General features: G+C 48.9%; 2 protein-coding genes across 6 annotated transcripts in view; one reads left to right on the forward strand and one right to left on the reverse strand.

Annotated features, from left to right (window-relative positions):
• Positions 1–759, reverse strand: part of DOT1L (DOT1 like histone lysine methyltransferase) — a 58,191-nt gene extending 57,432 nt beyond the window's left edge. For all 4 annotated transcript variants that reach the window (XM_068537363.1, XM_068537362.1, XM_068537361.1 and 1 more), the window contains exon 1: positions 608–759. In XM_068537363.1, the coding sequence (XP_068393464.1) occupies positions 608–688 (81 nt within the window). In that variant the 5' untranslated portion in view covers positions 689–759. The remainder of the gene's footprint in view (positions 1–607) is intronic.
• SPPL2B (signal peptide peptidase like 2B) overlaps positions 1–15,059 on the forward strand; it is a 231,734-nt gene that overhangs the window by 134,489 nt on the left and 82,186 nt on the right. The window lies entirely within an intron of this gene.

Consider the following 15,059-nt stretch of genomic DNA (forward strand, 5'->3'; position numbering starts at 1 on the left):
TGCCAGCCCACCCACTCAAGATCAGGGCACAGAACGCCTCCGTTCCAAGGGTCCTGCCAGCCCACCCACTCAAGATCAGGGCACAGAACGCCTCCGTTCCAAGGGTCCTGCCAGCCCACCCACTCAAGATCAGAGGGACAAAATGCCTAACTAAAACAAAACAAAAACACAAAAAACTGGAAAGAGGGAGAAAAGGGTGTCCTCAAAAATAAAAAAGCTAAGCACGTTGACAGCGCCAAGAATAAACTACCAGGAAAAAGAAACCCTACATGTCAGATCATAAAGTACGGAAGGGCAAGCCCGCCGGCAGTCCAGGCCCGGGGGGACCGGGGTCCCCAGCCCGGCAGAGCCAACGGCAGCCCGGCACGGGCGCCCCTCGGAAGCGCGGAATCCCCGCGGCCAAGTCTGCGCCCCAGGCTGGCCCCGGCTCCCCTCTGCCCACCCTGCGCGCGGGGGCTGGAAACGGCTGCGGAGAACCACGGCGGGGTGGGAAGGAGGGTCCAAAGAGGGTCTGGGGACTCGAGTCGCTCAGTTTCTCGGTGGGCCCAGCGCGCGCCGTGGGGGAAGAGGGGCGGGGGTCCGAGGGGAGGGGACGGGCGGCACTCACGTAGACCGGCAGCGGCCACGGGTAGACGGCGGGCTCAGCCCCCACGGGCGACTTGAGCCTCAGCTCCAGCTTCTCCCCCATGTCTGCGCGCGCGGCCGCCGCACCATGCTAGTCGGGCGGTTGGGGGAGGGGCGGGGCGCCGCCGGCGGGGGCGGGGCAGGCGGGAGGGCGGAGGAGGGCGGGCGGGCGGGCGGGAGGCTGAGGGGAGGGGGCCTGGCCTGGGCCTCAGCCGCCGCCGCCGCGCTCCCGTCCGGCCCCCGGCTCCCTCTTTGTGGTCACAGGCCCGGAGCCTCCAACGCCGCCGCCATCTTGGGCCGGCGTGAGTCGAGCACAATGAGCCGGGGGCCGGGCTGAACCACTCGCGGCGCGCGCGCGGGGGGGCCCGGCGCGAAGAGGCGGCGCGCGCCCGCTGCCCCGCCCGCCGCTCCGCGCGCGCCCCCCCTCAGCCCCGCCCCGTGGGCTCGCCCGCACTCACGCACGCACTCACGCACGCACGCACGTCCTCGGCTGCCCCCGGCCACCCCCACCGGCCCGACGTGGGGACCCGGGGAGACCCCTCGGGGCCTGCGGTGGCGGGTTCGAGTCCCTCTATTGGCGTACCGTGACAACCCCCCCCCCCAATAAAAAGACTATAATTCCTCATTAAATGTGAAAGCCGGAATCCCGGCTTCTGTTCACAAGAATGCCGTGTATTTAGCCTATGCTAGGCACCAGACCCTGGACGCTCAGTACTGGCAAAAAAGGAAATGCCCTGCCCTCATGGCGCTGCCATTTTAATTGGAATAGTAGTGACAATGCTTAGGGGAGAAAATAAAGTGTCATCAACGCCACGGGGATGGTTAATCTCATGTGCGCACTGCGCGGGGCCCTGGCAACCACAAACATTATTCCAGATATGGCCAGGAAGGTATTTTTCAGATGAGATTAACACTGAAATCGGTCCACTTTGCGTAAAGGAGATTGTCAATGCCGCGGCGTGGGTGTGCCTCATCAATCAGTTGAAGGACGAGAGAAAAATGAGTTTCCATAGAAAGAGGGAACTGTTCCTCCAATGGCCTTCGGACATCAGCTCTTCCCTGTGTCTCCAGCCCGGAGTCCTGCCCTGACTTGCCTGCCGCACCGTCACGTGAGTCAACTCCTTAAAACAAAACTATATATCTAAAAATACTGAATATATACAAGCCTATTAATTTGTATATGTGTGTATCCATATTATATATATGTATGTACGCATGCATATGTATTGAATATAAGGTATGTGCATACACATATATATGTATATACCCATATGTGTATATGTGCGTGCGTATGTAGTATATGTGTAAGTACTACATATAATATACATAGAAACCTATATATTTGTGTGTATATATTGTATATATGTATGTATGTATATATATAGTATACGTATTATAAATGTGAACATGCTGTATATATACACACCCATATATTTATATATGGGTGTGTATAAATACAGTATATGTACACTGTATGTATGTATACAGTGTATATTTATATATAGGTGTGTATATATGTTGTATACCTGTATGTGTATATGTTGTATAGGTATTATATGTATATATGTATATATTGTATATATACACACTTGCATATGTATTTATATGTGTATATACATGCGCATATTTACATATAGGTGTGTATGTGTGTATATACATTGTATATATGTATGTGTATATTTTTTATATATATGTATGTATATATACCGTGTATTTATATATACAGTACATATATATTTTTATGCTATATGCTTTTATATGTAGGTGTATATGTGTGTCTATATGTATGTATGTGTATGTATAGTATATGTGTATGTATGTATACTGTATATATACACACCTATATATCTTTGTATGTGTGTATATATATATGATATATATGTACCTAGGTGTGTATATTGTATATGTTCTATGTATGTGTATGTACTGTATATATACAAACTATGCATTTTATATGTGTGTATGTATAGTGTATATGTATGTGTATTGTATATATTATGTGTATATGTGTGTACGCATACTGCATATGTACACAGCTGTCTATTTTTGTATGCGTGTACATATGTACCTGTGTGTGTATATACACACACACACCCTATGGATTCTGTTTGTCTGGAGAACCCTCACTGATACGGACACTTATGACAATTGAGTAGCTGCTCTTTGCCAGCCAGGGAGCCAAAGGCTTGTCCTTTCGGTGTCTGCCTTAAGTGTCACAAGTCCCGGGAGGGAAGGTGATGCGGCTCTTACCAGTTGAGGTGCCTCAGGGTCAGAGAGGTGCACAGGGCGGGGGGCTGGAGCCTGGTGGAGCCCAGGTGGAGTTCTAGCAGCAGTACAGCCTAGCAGTCCCACTTCCCCGGGTGCTCGGTGTCACAAAGACGCCGAGGGAGAGACGGGATCTGAAGGAGGGGATGAGGAAACTTCCGTGGGTCCGCAAGCCCAGACCAAGGCTGACTCGTCAAGGGTGTTAGAGGTCAGGACTGTGGTTACCCTGGGGGTGGGCTTACACAGAGCCATTTACATTCTGAAAAAGTATCCATTCTGCTCTTGTTTGTATGTTTACCCCCCTCCCCCAAAGCTTTTAAAAACAGATTCCCTTGGTTGCCTGGAACACACACGGGGAAGTTGTGTGTGAGGGGGTGTGATCCAGGGGACAGGGAGGAGAAGCCCCCCACTCGTAGGGCCAGGAGTGCCTCAGCTTTGTGAGCTGAGGATGGCCCACGAGGTCCCAGAGAGAAGGGTCCCTGCTCCGTCCCTGCTCTGTGCACCCCATTCCCAGCCTGAGAAGCCCAGAGCCACCCACCCCCCCGCAACACACACACACCAGGGAGGAGAGCCAGTCACCCTGGCTCCGAGGCTCCGGCTCCAAGGCTCCGGGCACTAGGAGCTATTTTCAGCTTTCATGCCCTAGGACACGGCCAGAGCTATTGTCTCCGGAAACTCTCTTGTCTGTCTCTCGCCCGCCCTCCCTCCCTCCTCCGCCTCTTCCCCTCCCGCTCGATCCGTCCTCCCCTCCACCCTGCATTTCTACACAGGATGGCTCCCTGCTCCCCGTGCCCACCCCCACCATTCGATGGATGTCAAAGCAAGCCCTGGGGACTTCCCTGGAGGTCCAGTGATTAAGACTCCGAGCTTCCACTGCAGGGGGCGCGGGTTCGATCCCTGGTCAGGGAAATAAGGTCCCACATGCCGCACGGCACAGCCAAAAAAATAAATCAATAAAAAATAAAGTTATAGTGATGAAACAGCCCTAGTGGTGCAAGGATGGGACGTATAGCTCTATGGTATAGAATAAAGGTCCAGAAACAGATGTATGAGAACTTGATATGACAGAAAGTGGGGAAATTAAGGAGTTTTCAATAAATGGCATTAGGACAATTGCATATCCACGTGGGAAAAAGTAAATTAAAAAAAAAAAGCAAGCCCTGGTCAGGTGTGACCTTGGGCCCAGGGCCATTGGCACAGGTTGTCGTGTGGGACGTTCTTCCTTAGACTCCTCCCTCCCTCCTGTGTCACTGTCACTTCCTCCAGAACCTTCCTGGACTCCCTTACACAAGCCTGGGGTGTGCCCTCACCCGCCCTGGATCACCAGAATTCCAATCCCGGCCCACCCTTCCCCGCCAGGTAAAGAACTGTGCCTGGTCAATAAGACTGTAGAGGCCATTGGCCATTGCTATTGCAGCTGGAATTGTTACTGTGTTTAGATAGGGTGACCAACACCCGCCCCCAGTTTGCCCAGGACCGCTCAGGTTTGAGCGCTGGAACTCTGGGGAAACCCTCAGTCCCGGGGGACCCCAGAAGGCTGGTCAGCCTATTTAGGACGGATCTTTCACTTGATCTCCCAACCCCCGAGAGCCAGAAAGGGAATCTCCCCCCTCCTTCCACTGTAACCTTCATTCATTCATCCACTCATCCCTTTATTCAACTCCTTTATTCAGCAAGTATTTATGAAGCATCTACTACACAGCAGACACTCTTCTAGGTGCTGGGGACATAACCGCATCCCTGTCCTCACAGAGCTCACGTTCTAGCGAGGGCAGCAAACAGTAAACTGAGAAGGTGTGATTTATTACATGGGGATGATGTCTCGGAGACCACTGCAGGGCAGGGGAGGTGGGAGAGGAAAGGGGCAGTTCTAAATGCAGGCGCTGACGGATTGGGGCAGACTTGGCCCTGGGCCAGGCATCCTGCCCCCGCCTCACCCAGTTCTTCGGTGATGTGTGGGGAAAATCTGTGGTTGTCACAACTGCGGGGGAGGGGCCCCTGGAATCAAATGGGTGGGGCCAGGGTTGCTGCTGAATCCCACACAGTGCCCAGGAGGGGCCCCCAGCAGAGGATGACCCGCCCCGAATAACCCCAGTGCTGCGGGGGAGACCCTGCACTAATATTATTCAGACCCGCTGGTGCCCCCAGGTTCCTGCACAGGCAGGGACTCTATCCGGGTCACCTCTGTATCCCGAGGTGACCTAGGAGGGCTGAGATGAGTATCGGGGGTGAAATGACAAATCTCTGTGCCCACTCTCCCCGCTGCACCCCAGGGGCGATGGCCTCTATCTCCTCCCTGTGCAGGTAGCTTTTCCCTGAGCCATTTCTTCTTGTCAAGGTCCCTGTCGCAGGTTGGGTTCCCCAAAGATGACGTTGAGAGCAAGGATTGGAGTGCAGGTGGTTGATGTGAGACGTGCAGAGAACAGATACAGCTGCCATAGGGTCCTGCAATTCCACTCCTGGGCATAGATCTGGAGAAAACTCTAATTCGAAAAAATGCGTGCACCCCTGGGATTTCCCTGGTGGTCCAGTGGTTAAGACTCTGCACTTCCAGTGCAGGGGGCATGGGTTCCATCTCTGGTTGGGGAACTAAGATCCCACATGCCGTGTGACAAAAAAAAGAAAAAGAAAAAGAAAGAAAGAAAAGATACATGCACCCCAATGTTCATTGCAGCACTGTTTACAATAGCCAAGAGATGGAAGCTACCTAAATGTCCACTGATGGATGAATGGATAAAGAAGATGTGGTACATATATACAATGGAATATTATTCAGCCATAAAAAGAAGGAAATAATGCTATTTGCAGCAAAGTGGATGGACCTAGAGATTATCATACTAAGTGAAGTAAGTCAGACAGAGAAAGAGAAATATATGATCTCACTTATATGTGAAATCTAAAATATGACACAAATGAACTCATCTACGAAACAAAAACAGACTCACAGACATAGAGAACAGACTTGTGGTTGCCAAGGGGGAGAAAGAGTGAGGGAGGGTTGGATTGGGAGTTTGGGGTTAACAGATGCAAACTATTAAATATAGGATGGATAAACTACAAGGTCCTACTGTCTAGCCCAGGGAACTATATTCAATATCCTGTGATAAACCATAATGGAAAAGAAAGAAAGTTTTATTTATAGGTTCAATCCCTGAGCTGGCCCATCCCCTCCCATGGTTCTAAGTGCAGCCCGAGTCTGCAGACTACCCGCCGTGGTCCTCACCTCCAGAGCAAGCCACCTGCAAACCACCCACATCTTCCCAGGGGCTGGCAACTCTCCTTTGCTACTGATTCCAAGACACATCCAGATAGCAAAAATGTGACCATGAAAAGAAACTCAGGCATGTTCAAATCAAGGAAATAACATTCTTATCTCTGTTTAGTACTTGCTTAATTTTAGAATAGCTTAGAGTTACAAAAAAGTTGCAAAGATCTGTACAGAGTGTACAGAGTGCCGTGGACCCTGACCCAGTACCCCTATTTCCAACACGTTAGTACGACATGTTTATCCAACTAAGGAACCAAGATGGATACATTGTTATAAACTAAAGTCCACACTTGATTAGAATTTCCCTAGTTTTCCCCTAACATCCTTTTTCTGTCCCAGTCTCCTCTGGGCTGTGACATTTCTCAGACGTCCCTGGGTTTTGATACTTTGAAAGTTTTGAGGAGGACTGGTCAGGTATTTTTTCCCTCAATTTGTTTGTTTGTTTTCTGATGTTTTTCTTATGGTTGGCCTGGAGTTACAGGGTTTGGGGCGGAAGATCCAGACAGAGATAAAAATGCCATTCTCCTCAGGTCACATCAAGGATACACTACATCAATGAGACTTATGACAAACGAATTTACCGTTGATCACCTGGCCAGTATCGTCTTTTTTTTTTTTTTTTTTTCCTGCGTTGGGTCTTCGTTGCTGCGCGCGGGCTTTCTCTAGTTGCCGCGAAAGGGGGCTGCTCTTTGTTGTGGTGCGCGGGCTTCTCATTGCGGTGGCTTCTCTTGTTCCGGAGCACGGGCTCTAGGCATGCGGTCTTCAGTAGTTGTGGCTCGCAGGCTCAGTAGTTGTGGCTTGCGGGCTCTAGAGCGCAGGCTCAGTAGTTGTGGCGCGGGCTTAGGTGCTCCACGGCATGTGGGATCTTCCCGGCCCAGGGCTTGAACCCGTGTCCCTTGCATTGGCAGGCGGATTCTTAACCACTGCGCCACCAGGGAAGTCCCAAGTATCGTCTTTTAACACTCGGGTGGACATTCCTCTTCCTCAAAGAGCCAAAATTAAAGAGACAGACAATGCGGAGTGCTGGTTCAGCTGGGAGCCACTGGAACACCCGTATCTTCCTGGTGGGAGTGCAGATTGGAGCAACCGCTTTGGAAAACTGTCCAGCAGGATCCACCAGAGCTGACATTACTACTCCAGGTCTCAGCAGTTCCCCTCCAAAGGTCACACCCAAGAAAAACATGTCTACTCCCTTCTAAAGGACGTGCATCAGAATGTCCATGGTGGTTCTGTTCACAGTAGCCAACAACTGGAAACAATGTAAATGTCCTTTCAGAAGACAACGGGTGAGGGACTTCCCTGGTGGTCCAGTGGTTAAGACTCCGTGCTCCCAATGCAGGGGGCCCAGGTTGGATCTAGATCCCGCGTGCCACAACTAAGACCTGGCACAGCCTAAAATAAAAATGAAAGAAAAGAATAAAATAAAACTAGGTCTGCGATGGTGGAAGTGTAAAATGGTGCAGCCACTGTGGAAAACAGTTTGGTGGGTCCTCACAAAGTTAAACATAGAATTGCCATATGATTCACTAAATTCTATTCCTAGGCAGACAGCCAAAAGAATGGAAAACAGGGACTCAAACAGATATTTGTACACCCATGTTCATAGCAGCACCATTCACAGTATGCAAAAAGCAGAAACACCTCAAATTTCCATCGACAGGTGAGTGGGCAAACAAAATGCGGTCCCTCCATACAATGGAACATTATTTAGCCTTACGAAGGAAGGAAATTCTGACACTCATTACAACGTGGATGAACCCTGAGGACATGATGCTCAGTGAAATAAGCCAGGCACAAAAGGATAAATACTATATGATTGCAGTTATATGAGGTCCCTAGACCAGTCAAATCCACAGAGACAGGAAGTAGATGGTGGGGGCCAGGGGCTGGGGGAGGGGCTGGGGAGTCAGTGTTTCATGGGGACAGAGTTTCAGTTTGGGAAGATGAGAAAGTTCTGGAGATGGATGGTGGGGATTGTTGCCCAACAATGGGAATGTACTTAATACCAGTGAGCTGTGCACTTAAAAATGGTTAAGATGGTACATTTTATGTTTATGTATATCTTACCACAGTTAAAAGAAAAACAGTGGTAGCACATACAATCATAATAACCAGCTTTGCAGGCAAAGCTTCTGCCCCAGAAATCTGGACCCCTCTCAGCGTCCTCTTGATGCATTCCCGATGCCTCCTTTGCTTTGTCCTGGGGTCAGTGAGCTCATTCTTGGCAAGACTGGGAGCACGGATGCATCTGTCTCAGCAGGGAAGGAGGATGAGAAATCTGTATGCCAAGGTGAAGGTCATCCAGCAGATGTAACTTTGGACAGATGTCCTCATGGAGAAAGATGGACACAACACGTTCTACGAAAAAAGCAAGGTGCTGAGGGGTGTGCAGAAGAAACTCATATTTGCACACACACACGTACATACAATGTGCTTGCATATGATGGGCTCTTTCTGGCTCACAAGAAACACACCACACATGGTACCTGGAAGGGAAGAGTAGATTGCTATTCCCAAATATTCGAGTCTCTCCCAACAAGAGGACTGTGCACGTCCCCACACTCTGCCATGTGTGTTTACAGGGTCTCCCGCTAGAGTGCTCAAAACATACCCCCCTGCCCCACTGACCCCAGGCTTGATGATGCAGAGCAGTTACATGCTGCTGCGTACAAACCAGCACACAACTTAGAACATCCACCATGTAATACACTCCTTGCTCTGTAGATCAGCAATTTTTCAAAAAATTTTTATTGGAATATAGTTGCTTTACAATGTTGTGTTAGTTTCTGCTACACAGCAAAGTGAATCAGTTATACACATACATATATCCTCCCTCTCTTTTTTGGATTTCCTTCCCATTTAGGTCACCACAGAGCACTGAGTAGAGTTCCCTGTGCTATACAGTAGGTTCTCATTAGTTATCTATTTTATACATAGTATCAATAGTGCATATACGTCCATCTCAATCTCCCAATTCATCCCACCCCCCTCTTCCCCCTTGGTGTCCATATTTTTGTTCTCTACATCTGTGTCTCTATTTCTGCTTTGTAAATAAGATCATCTATATCAATTTTTTCAGATTCCACATATATGCATTAATATACTATATTTGTTTCTCTCTTTCATTCTTTTTTTTTAAGGCTTTTTTTTTAATTCATTTTAAATTATTATTTATTTATTTTTTGGCTGTGTTGGGTCTTCGTTTCTGTGCGAGGGCTTTCTCCAGTTGCAGCAAGCGGGGGCCACTCTTCATCGCGGTGCGCGGGCCTCTCACTATCGTGGCCTCTCTTGTTGCGGAGCACAGACTCCAGACGCGCAGGCTCAGTAGTTGTGGCTCACGGGCGTAGTTGCTCCGCGGCATGTGGGATCTTCCCAGACCAGGGCTCGAACCCGTGTCCCCTGCATCGGCAGGCAGATTCTCAACCACTGTGCCACCAGGGGAGCCCTGTTTTTCTCTTTCATTCTAACCAGTATGAGGTGATACCTCACTGTAGTTTTGATTTGCATTTCTCTAATGATTAGTGATGTTGAGCATCTTATCATGTGTTTGTTGGCCATCTGTATATCTTCTTGGGAGAAATGTCTATTTAGGTCTTCTGCCCATTTTTGGATTGGGTTGTTTTTTTGATATTGAGCTGCATGAGCTGCTTGTATATTTTGGAGATTAATCCTTTGTCAGTTGCTTCGTTTGCAAATATTTTCTCCCATTCTGAGGGTTGTGTTGTCGTCTTTTTTATGGTTTTCTGCCATGGTTTTCTGTTCTGTGTAGCAGAAACTAACACGACATTGTAAAGTAACTCTACTCCAATAAAATTTTTTTTAAAATTGCTGATCTACAGAGCAAGGAGCGTATTACACGGTGGATGTTCTAAGTTTTGTGCTGGTTTGTACGCAGCAGCAGATAACTGCTCTGCATCATCAAGCCTGAGGTCAGTGGGGCAGGGGTGTATGTTTTGAGAACTCTAGACCCTGTCTTTAATCAATCCTCCTTAGGGGAGAAAGCGTGGGCCCTTAAAGCCTCTCCAAATGGCCTCAAGAGGTCTGGAAACTTCCATCCTTGTCCTCTTACTGGAACATCAGGATGTACTGTACTGAAGTCTGGTTTGCCTCCTGGAGGACCAGGATCAGAGATGAGCCAGCCCAGCTGAAGCCCTCTAGAGCAGCCAGCCTGCCGCCCACCGGCTAAATGAGCACATATATGTGAGTGACCCCCGGCAAGACCAGCAGGGGAACTGCCCAGCTGGGCCCAGTCCAAATTGCTGATCTACACACTAGTTATTAGCCAGGACCATTTTTTACAATAGCCAGTACCATTTTTTTTTTTTTAGAGTCCATATATATGCGTTAGCATACGGTATTTTTCTCTTTCTGACTTACTTCACTCTGTATGACCGACTCTAGGTCCATCCACATCACTGCAAATGACTCAATTTCGTTTCTTTTTATGGCTGAGTAATATTCCATTGTATATATGCGCCATGTCTTCTTTATCCATTCCTCTGTCGATGGACACTTAGGTTGCTTCCATGTCCTGGCTATTGTAAATAGTGCTGCAATGAACACTGTGGTACATGACTCATTTTGAATTATGGTTTTCTCAGGGTGTATGCCCAGTAGTGGGATTGCTGGGTCACATGGTAGTTCTATTCTTAGTTTTTGAAGGAACCTCCATACTGTTCTCCCTAGTGGCTGTATCAATTTACATTCCCACCAACAGTGCAAGAGGGTTCCCTTTTCTCCACACCCTCTCCAGCATTTACTGTTTGTAGAGTTTTAAATTTTATTTATTTATTTATTTTAAATTTTACACTTTATTTATTTATTTTTGGCTGTGTTGGGTCTTCGTTTCTGTGCGAGGGCTTTCTCTAGTTGCGGCGAGTGGGGGCCACTCTTCATCGCGGTGCACGGGCCTCTCACTATCGCGGCCTCTCTTGTTGCGGAGCACAGGCTCCAGACGCCCAGGCTCAGTAGTTGTGGCTCACGGGCCTAGTTGCTCCGTGGCATGTGGGATCTTCCCAGACCAGGGCTCGAACCCGTGTGCCCTGCATTGGCAGGCAGATTCTCAACCACTGCGCCACCAGGGAAGCCCTATTTATTTATTTTTAAAGTTTTTATTGAATTCGTCACAATGTTGCTTCTGTTTTATGTTTTGATTTTTTGGCCACATAGCATGTGGGATCTTAACTCCCTGACCAGGGATCGAACCCACACCCTCTGTGTTAGAAGGGTGCTTCCACTGGACCACCAGGGAAGCCCCATATTGTCTGTAGACCTTTTTGATGATGGCCATTCTGACCGGTATGAGGTGGTATCTCATTGTCATTTTGATTTGCATTTCTCTAATAATTAGTGTGTAGATCAGCAATTTGGACTGGGCCCAGCTGGGCAGTTCCCCTGCTGGTCTTGCCGGGGGTCACTCACATATATGTGCTCATTTAGCCGGTGGGCGGCAGGCTGGCTGCTCTAGAGGGCTTCAGCTGGGCTGGCTCATCTCTGATCCTGGTCCTCCAGGAGGCAAACCAGACTTCAGTACAGTACATCCTGATGTTCCAGTAAGAGGACAAGGATGGAAGTTTCCAGACCTCTTGAGGCCATTTGGAGAGGCTTTAAGGGCCCACGCTTTCTCCCCTAAGGAGGATTGATTAACGACAGGGTCTTCATCCTGACCACCTCTGGTTTTTGTAAATAAAGTTTTATCAGAACACCCATTTGTTTACACACTGTCTGTGACTGCTTTTCCGCTGCAACAGCACAGTTGCACCATCGGACGGAGACCACCTGGTCTGCAAAGCCAACAACATTTATTTACAACAACATTTACTCCAACAACATTTACTCCCTGGTCCTTTACAGGAAGTTTGCCAGCCCCTGACGTAAAGCATCAGAACACCCTCCGCTTGGAATCAGCTGCCGAGCTGCCAAATTTCCCTCCGAACTGAAATGATGGAGCTGCCAGCTCTTCGAGGCCTACTAAAGTCTCCAGAGGTGGACTTCCCTTGCAGTCCAGTGGTTAAGACTCCGCACTTCCACTGCAGCGGGCGCAGTTTCGATCCCTGGTCGGGGAACTAAGATCCCACATACCGTGCGGTGCGAAAGAAAGAAAGAAAGAAGGAAGGAAGGGAAGAAAGAAAGAAAGAAAGGAAAGAAAGAAAGGAAGGAAGGAGGAAAGAGAGAGAGAGAGAAAGGAAGGAAGGAAGGAAGAAAAAGAAAGAAAGAAAGAAAGAAAAAAGAAAGAAAAAGAAAGAAGGAAAGAAAAAGTCTCTGGAGTTGTTAAGGGAACCATTGACCGAAACCCCCCGTCCCGCCCGGCCAGACACGATAGTAACCACTTGCATGAGTTATCTTACAACAGGAGGTCCTGGTAGGGATGTGGAACTAACAGGCTACCACCAACTGGAAGAACTTGGGAAAGGTCAAAAGGAGAGAGGAAACACCAGTCCATGTCCTACCAACTCCTAGAATCCTTCTCGCTGGAATCTGTCTCCTCTGAGTGATGCACGCGCCACCAGGAAGGACCCTGAGTCATAATGATTGCCCAGAGGGACTTCCCTGCTGGACCAGTGGTTAAGACTCTGTGCTCCCAATGCAGGGGGCCCGGGTTTGATCCCTATTCAGGGAACTAGATCCCGCGTGCCAAAACTAAAGATCCCACACGCTGCAACTAAGACCCCTAGCAGTCAAAATAAATAAATAAATATTTTTAAAAAAAGAATGATTGGCCAGAGATAACCCGGAAATTAACCCCATTATCATAAAACCCGAGACTGTGAGCCCCGTAGCAGAGCAGTTCTCCTGGCTTCCCTTACCCTGCTGCTGTCTGCCTGGGCGCCCCTTCCCAATAAAGTCTCTTGCTTTGTCAGCACATGTGTCTCCTCGGACAATTCACTGCTGAGTCTTAGGCAAGAGCCCACTCTCAGGACCTGGAAGGGGTCCCCCTTCCTGCAACAGAGGGACAACAAGGGCTGCAGAGAACAGAAGAATCACATTGGCTCTGCTGGGCCAAAGTCCAGCCTGCCAACCCCTCCGGAGCCCAGAGTCTCTGAGTTCCCTGCTACTGGGGACTTAGGCAACTAAAACATCTCCAATTACTGAGCGACTACTGCATTCCTGGGCTGGACCATGCACTTTACACACAATCCTCACTCGATCCTTCAAGGAACCCCGTGGGAGACATTCTTTTCATATCCGTTTCCTACAGCTGCTATAACAAAGGGCCGCAAAGTTAGTGGCTTAAAACAACACAAATTCATTATCATACATATATTGTTTCCCTGGAGAACACTGACTAGTACACTGGGCTAAAACCGAGGTGTCATCAGGGCTGCATCCCTCTCTAAAGGGTCTGGGGCGGGGGGAGTCCATTCCCTTCCCCTTTTCAGCTACTGGGAGCTGCCTGCAACCCTTGGCTCGTGGCCCTTTTCTCCATGTTCAAGGTCAGCAACATCAGGCTGACTCCTTATGCTGCCATCTCTCTGGCCTTTCTCCACTTTTCAAGAGCCTTGGGATTACCTTGTGTCTACCAGCATAAACCAGGATAAACTCCCCGTTTAAGATAAAATCCCCAGTTGGTCTCTCAACAAGGTCAGCTAAATCACAACGTGAATTCCACCTATAACCTTAATTCTTTTTTAAAAATTTTATTGAAGTATAGTTGATTTTTTTTTTAATTTATTTTTGGCTGCATTGGGTCTTCATTGCTGCGCACAGGCTTTCTCTAGTTGCAGCGAGAGGGGGCTACTCTTCGTTGCGGTGCGTGGGCTTCTCATGGCGGTGGTTTCTCTTGTTGCGGAGCACGGGCTCTAGGCATGCGGGCTTCAGTAGTTGTGGCACGTGGGCCCAGTAGTTGTGGCTCGCGGGCTCTAGAGTGCAGGCTCAGTAGTTGTGGCACACAGGCTTAGTTGCTCCGCGGCATGTGGGATCTTCCCGGACCAGGGCTCGAACCCATGTCCCCTGCGTTGGCAGGTAGATTCTTAACCACTGCACCACCAGGGAAGTTCCTGAAGTATAGTTGATTTACAATGCTGTGTTAATTTCTGCTGTACAGGGACTTCCCTGGTGGTCCAGTGGTAAAACTCCGAGCTCCCATTGCAGGGGGCCGGGTTCAATCCCTGGTCAGGGAACTAGCTCCCACATGCCGCAACTAAGAGATCCCGCATGCCGCACTGAAGATCCCACGTGCCACAGTTAGGACCCGGTGCAGCCAAAACAAACAAACAAACAAATACATACATACATACATACATACATACATATTTTTAAAAATTTCTCCTGTACAGAAAAGTATATACATTCTTTTTCATATTCTTTTCCGTTATGATTTGACACAGGTTATTGAATATAGTTCCCTGTGCTATACAGTAGGACCTTGTTGTTTATTTAATTCCTTTTTATCCTAACATATTCACAGCTTCTGGGGACTAGGATGTGGACATCTTTTGTGGGGAGGCCCTTTGACCTGCCTACCATATTTTATAAAACATCCCATGGGTTCAGTGACTTGCTTGGGTCACAAGGGACTAGTCAGTGGTTGGGCTGGGTGGTCTAACTCCAGAGCCCAGGCTATTCCCCAGAGCTGTGATTGTCAGGGCCCCAAGTGCCTGTGGACAGAAGGAAGGCAGTGGAGGGCTGAATGCAGGGTTTAGAAAAGTGAAAACCTGGTCTTTCACTAAGTAGGCGGAGCTATTTTAGGACACTCCACATTCCCCATAAAGTCCCTGGGGTCTGAGGTTGCATCTCCTCTGCCCCCTTTGTCCAGACTACTGCTGCGTCCTCCCCACTTCAGCAGGATCTGGGCTCTTGTCTCTTTCTGGGCAGCTTGGCGCTCTCCGTGGTACTGAAATGCCCCCCCCCCAGCTTGTCTCTAGAGAGAGGTGAGGGTCTCTGAAGTTCTAGCTCCTGCTTT

The sequence above is a fragment of the Eschrichtius robustus genome, chromosome 2 (genome assembly GCF_028021215.1).
Source record: "Eschrichtius robustus isolate mEscRob2 chromosome 2, mEscRob2.pri, whole genome shotgun sequence".
Classification (NCBI taxonomy): Eukaryota; Metazoa; Chordata; class Mammalia; order Artiodactyla; family Eschrichtiidae; genus Eschrichtius; species Eschrichtius robustus.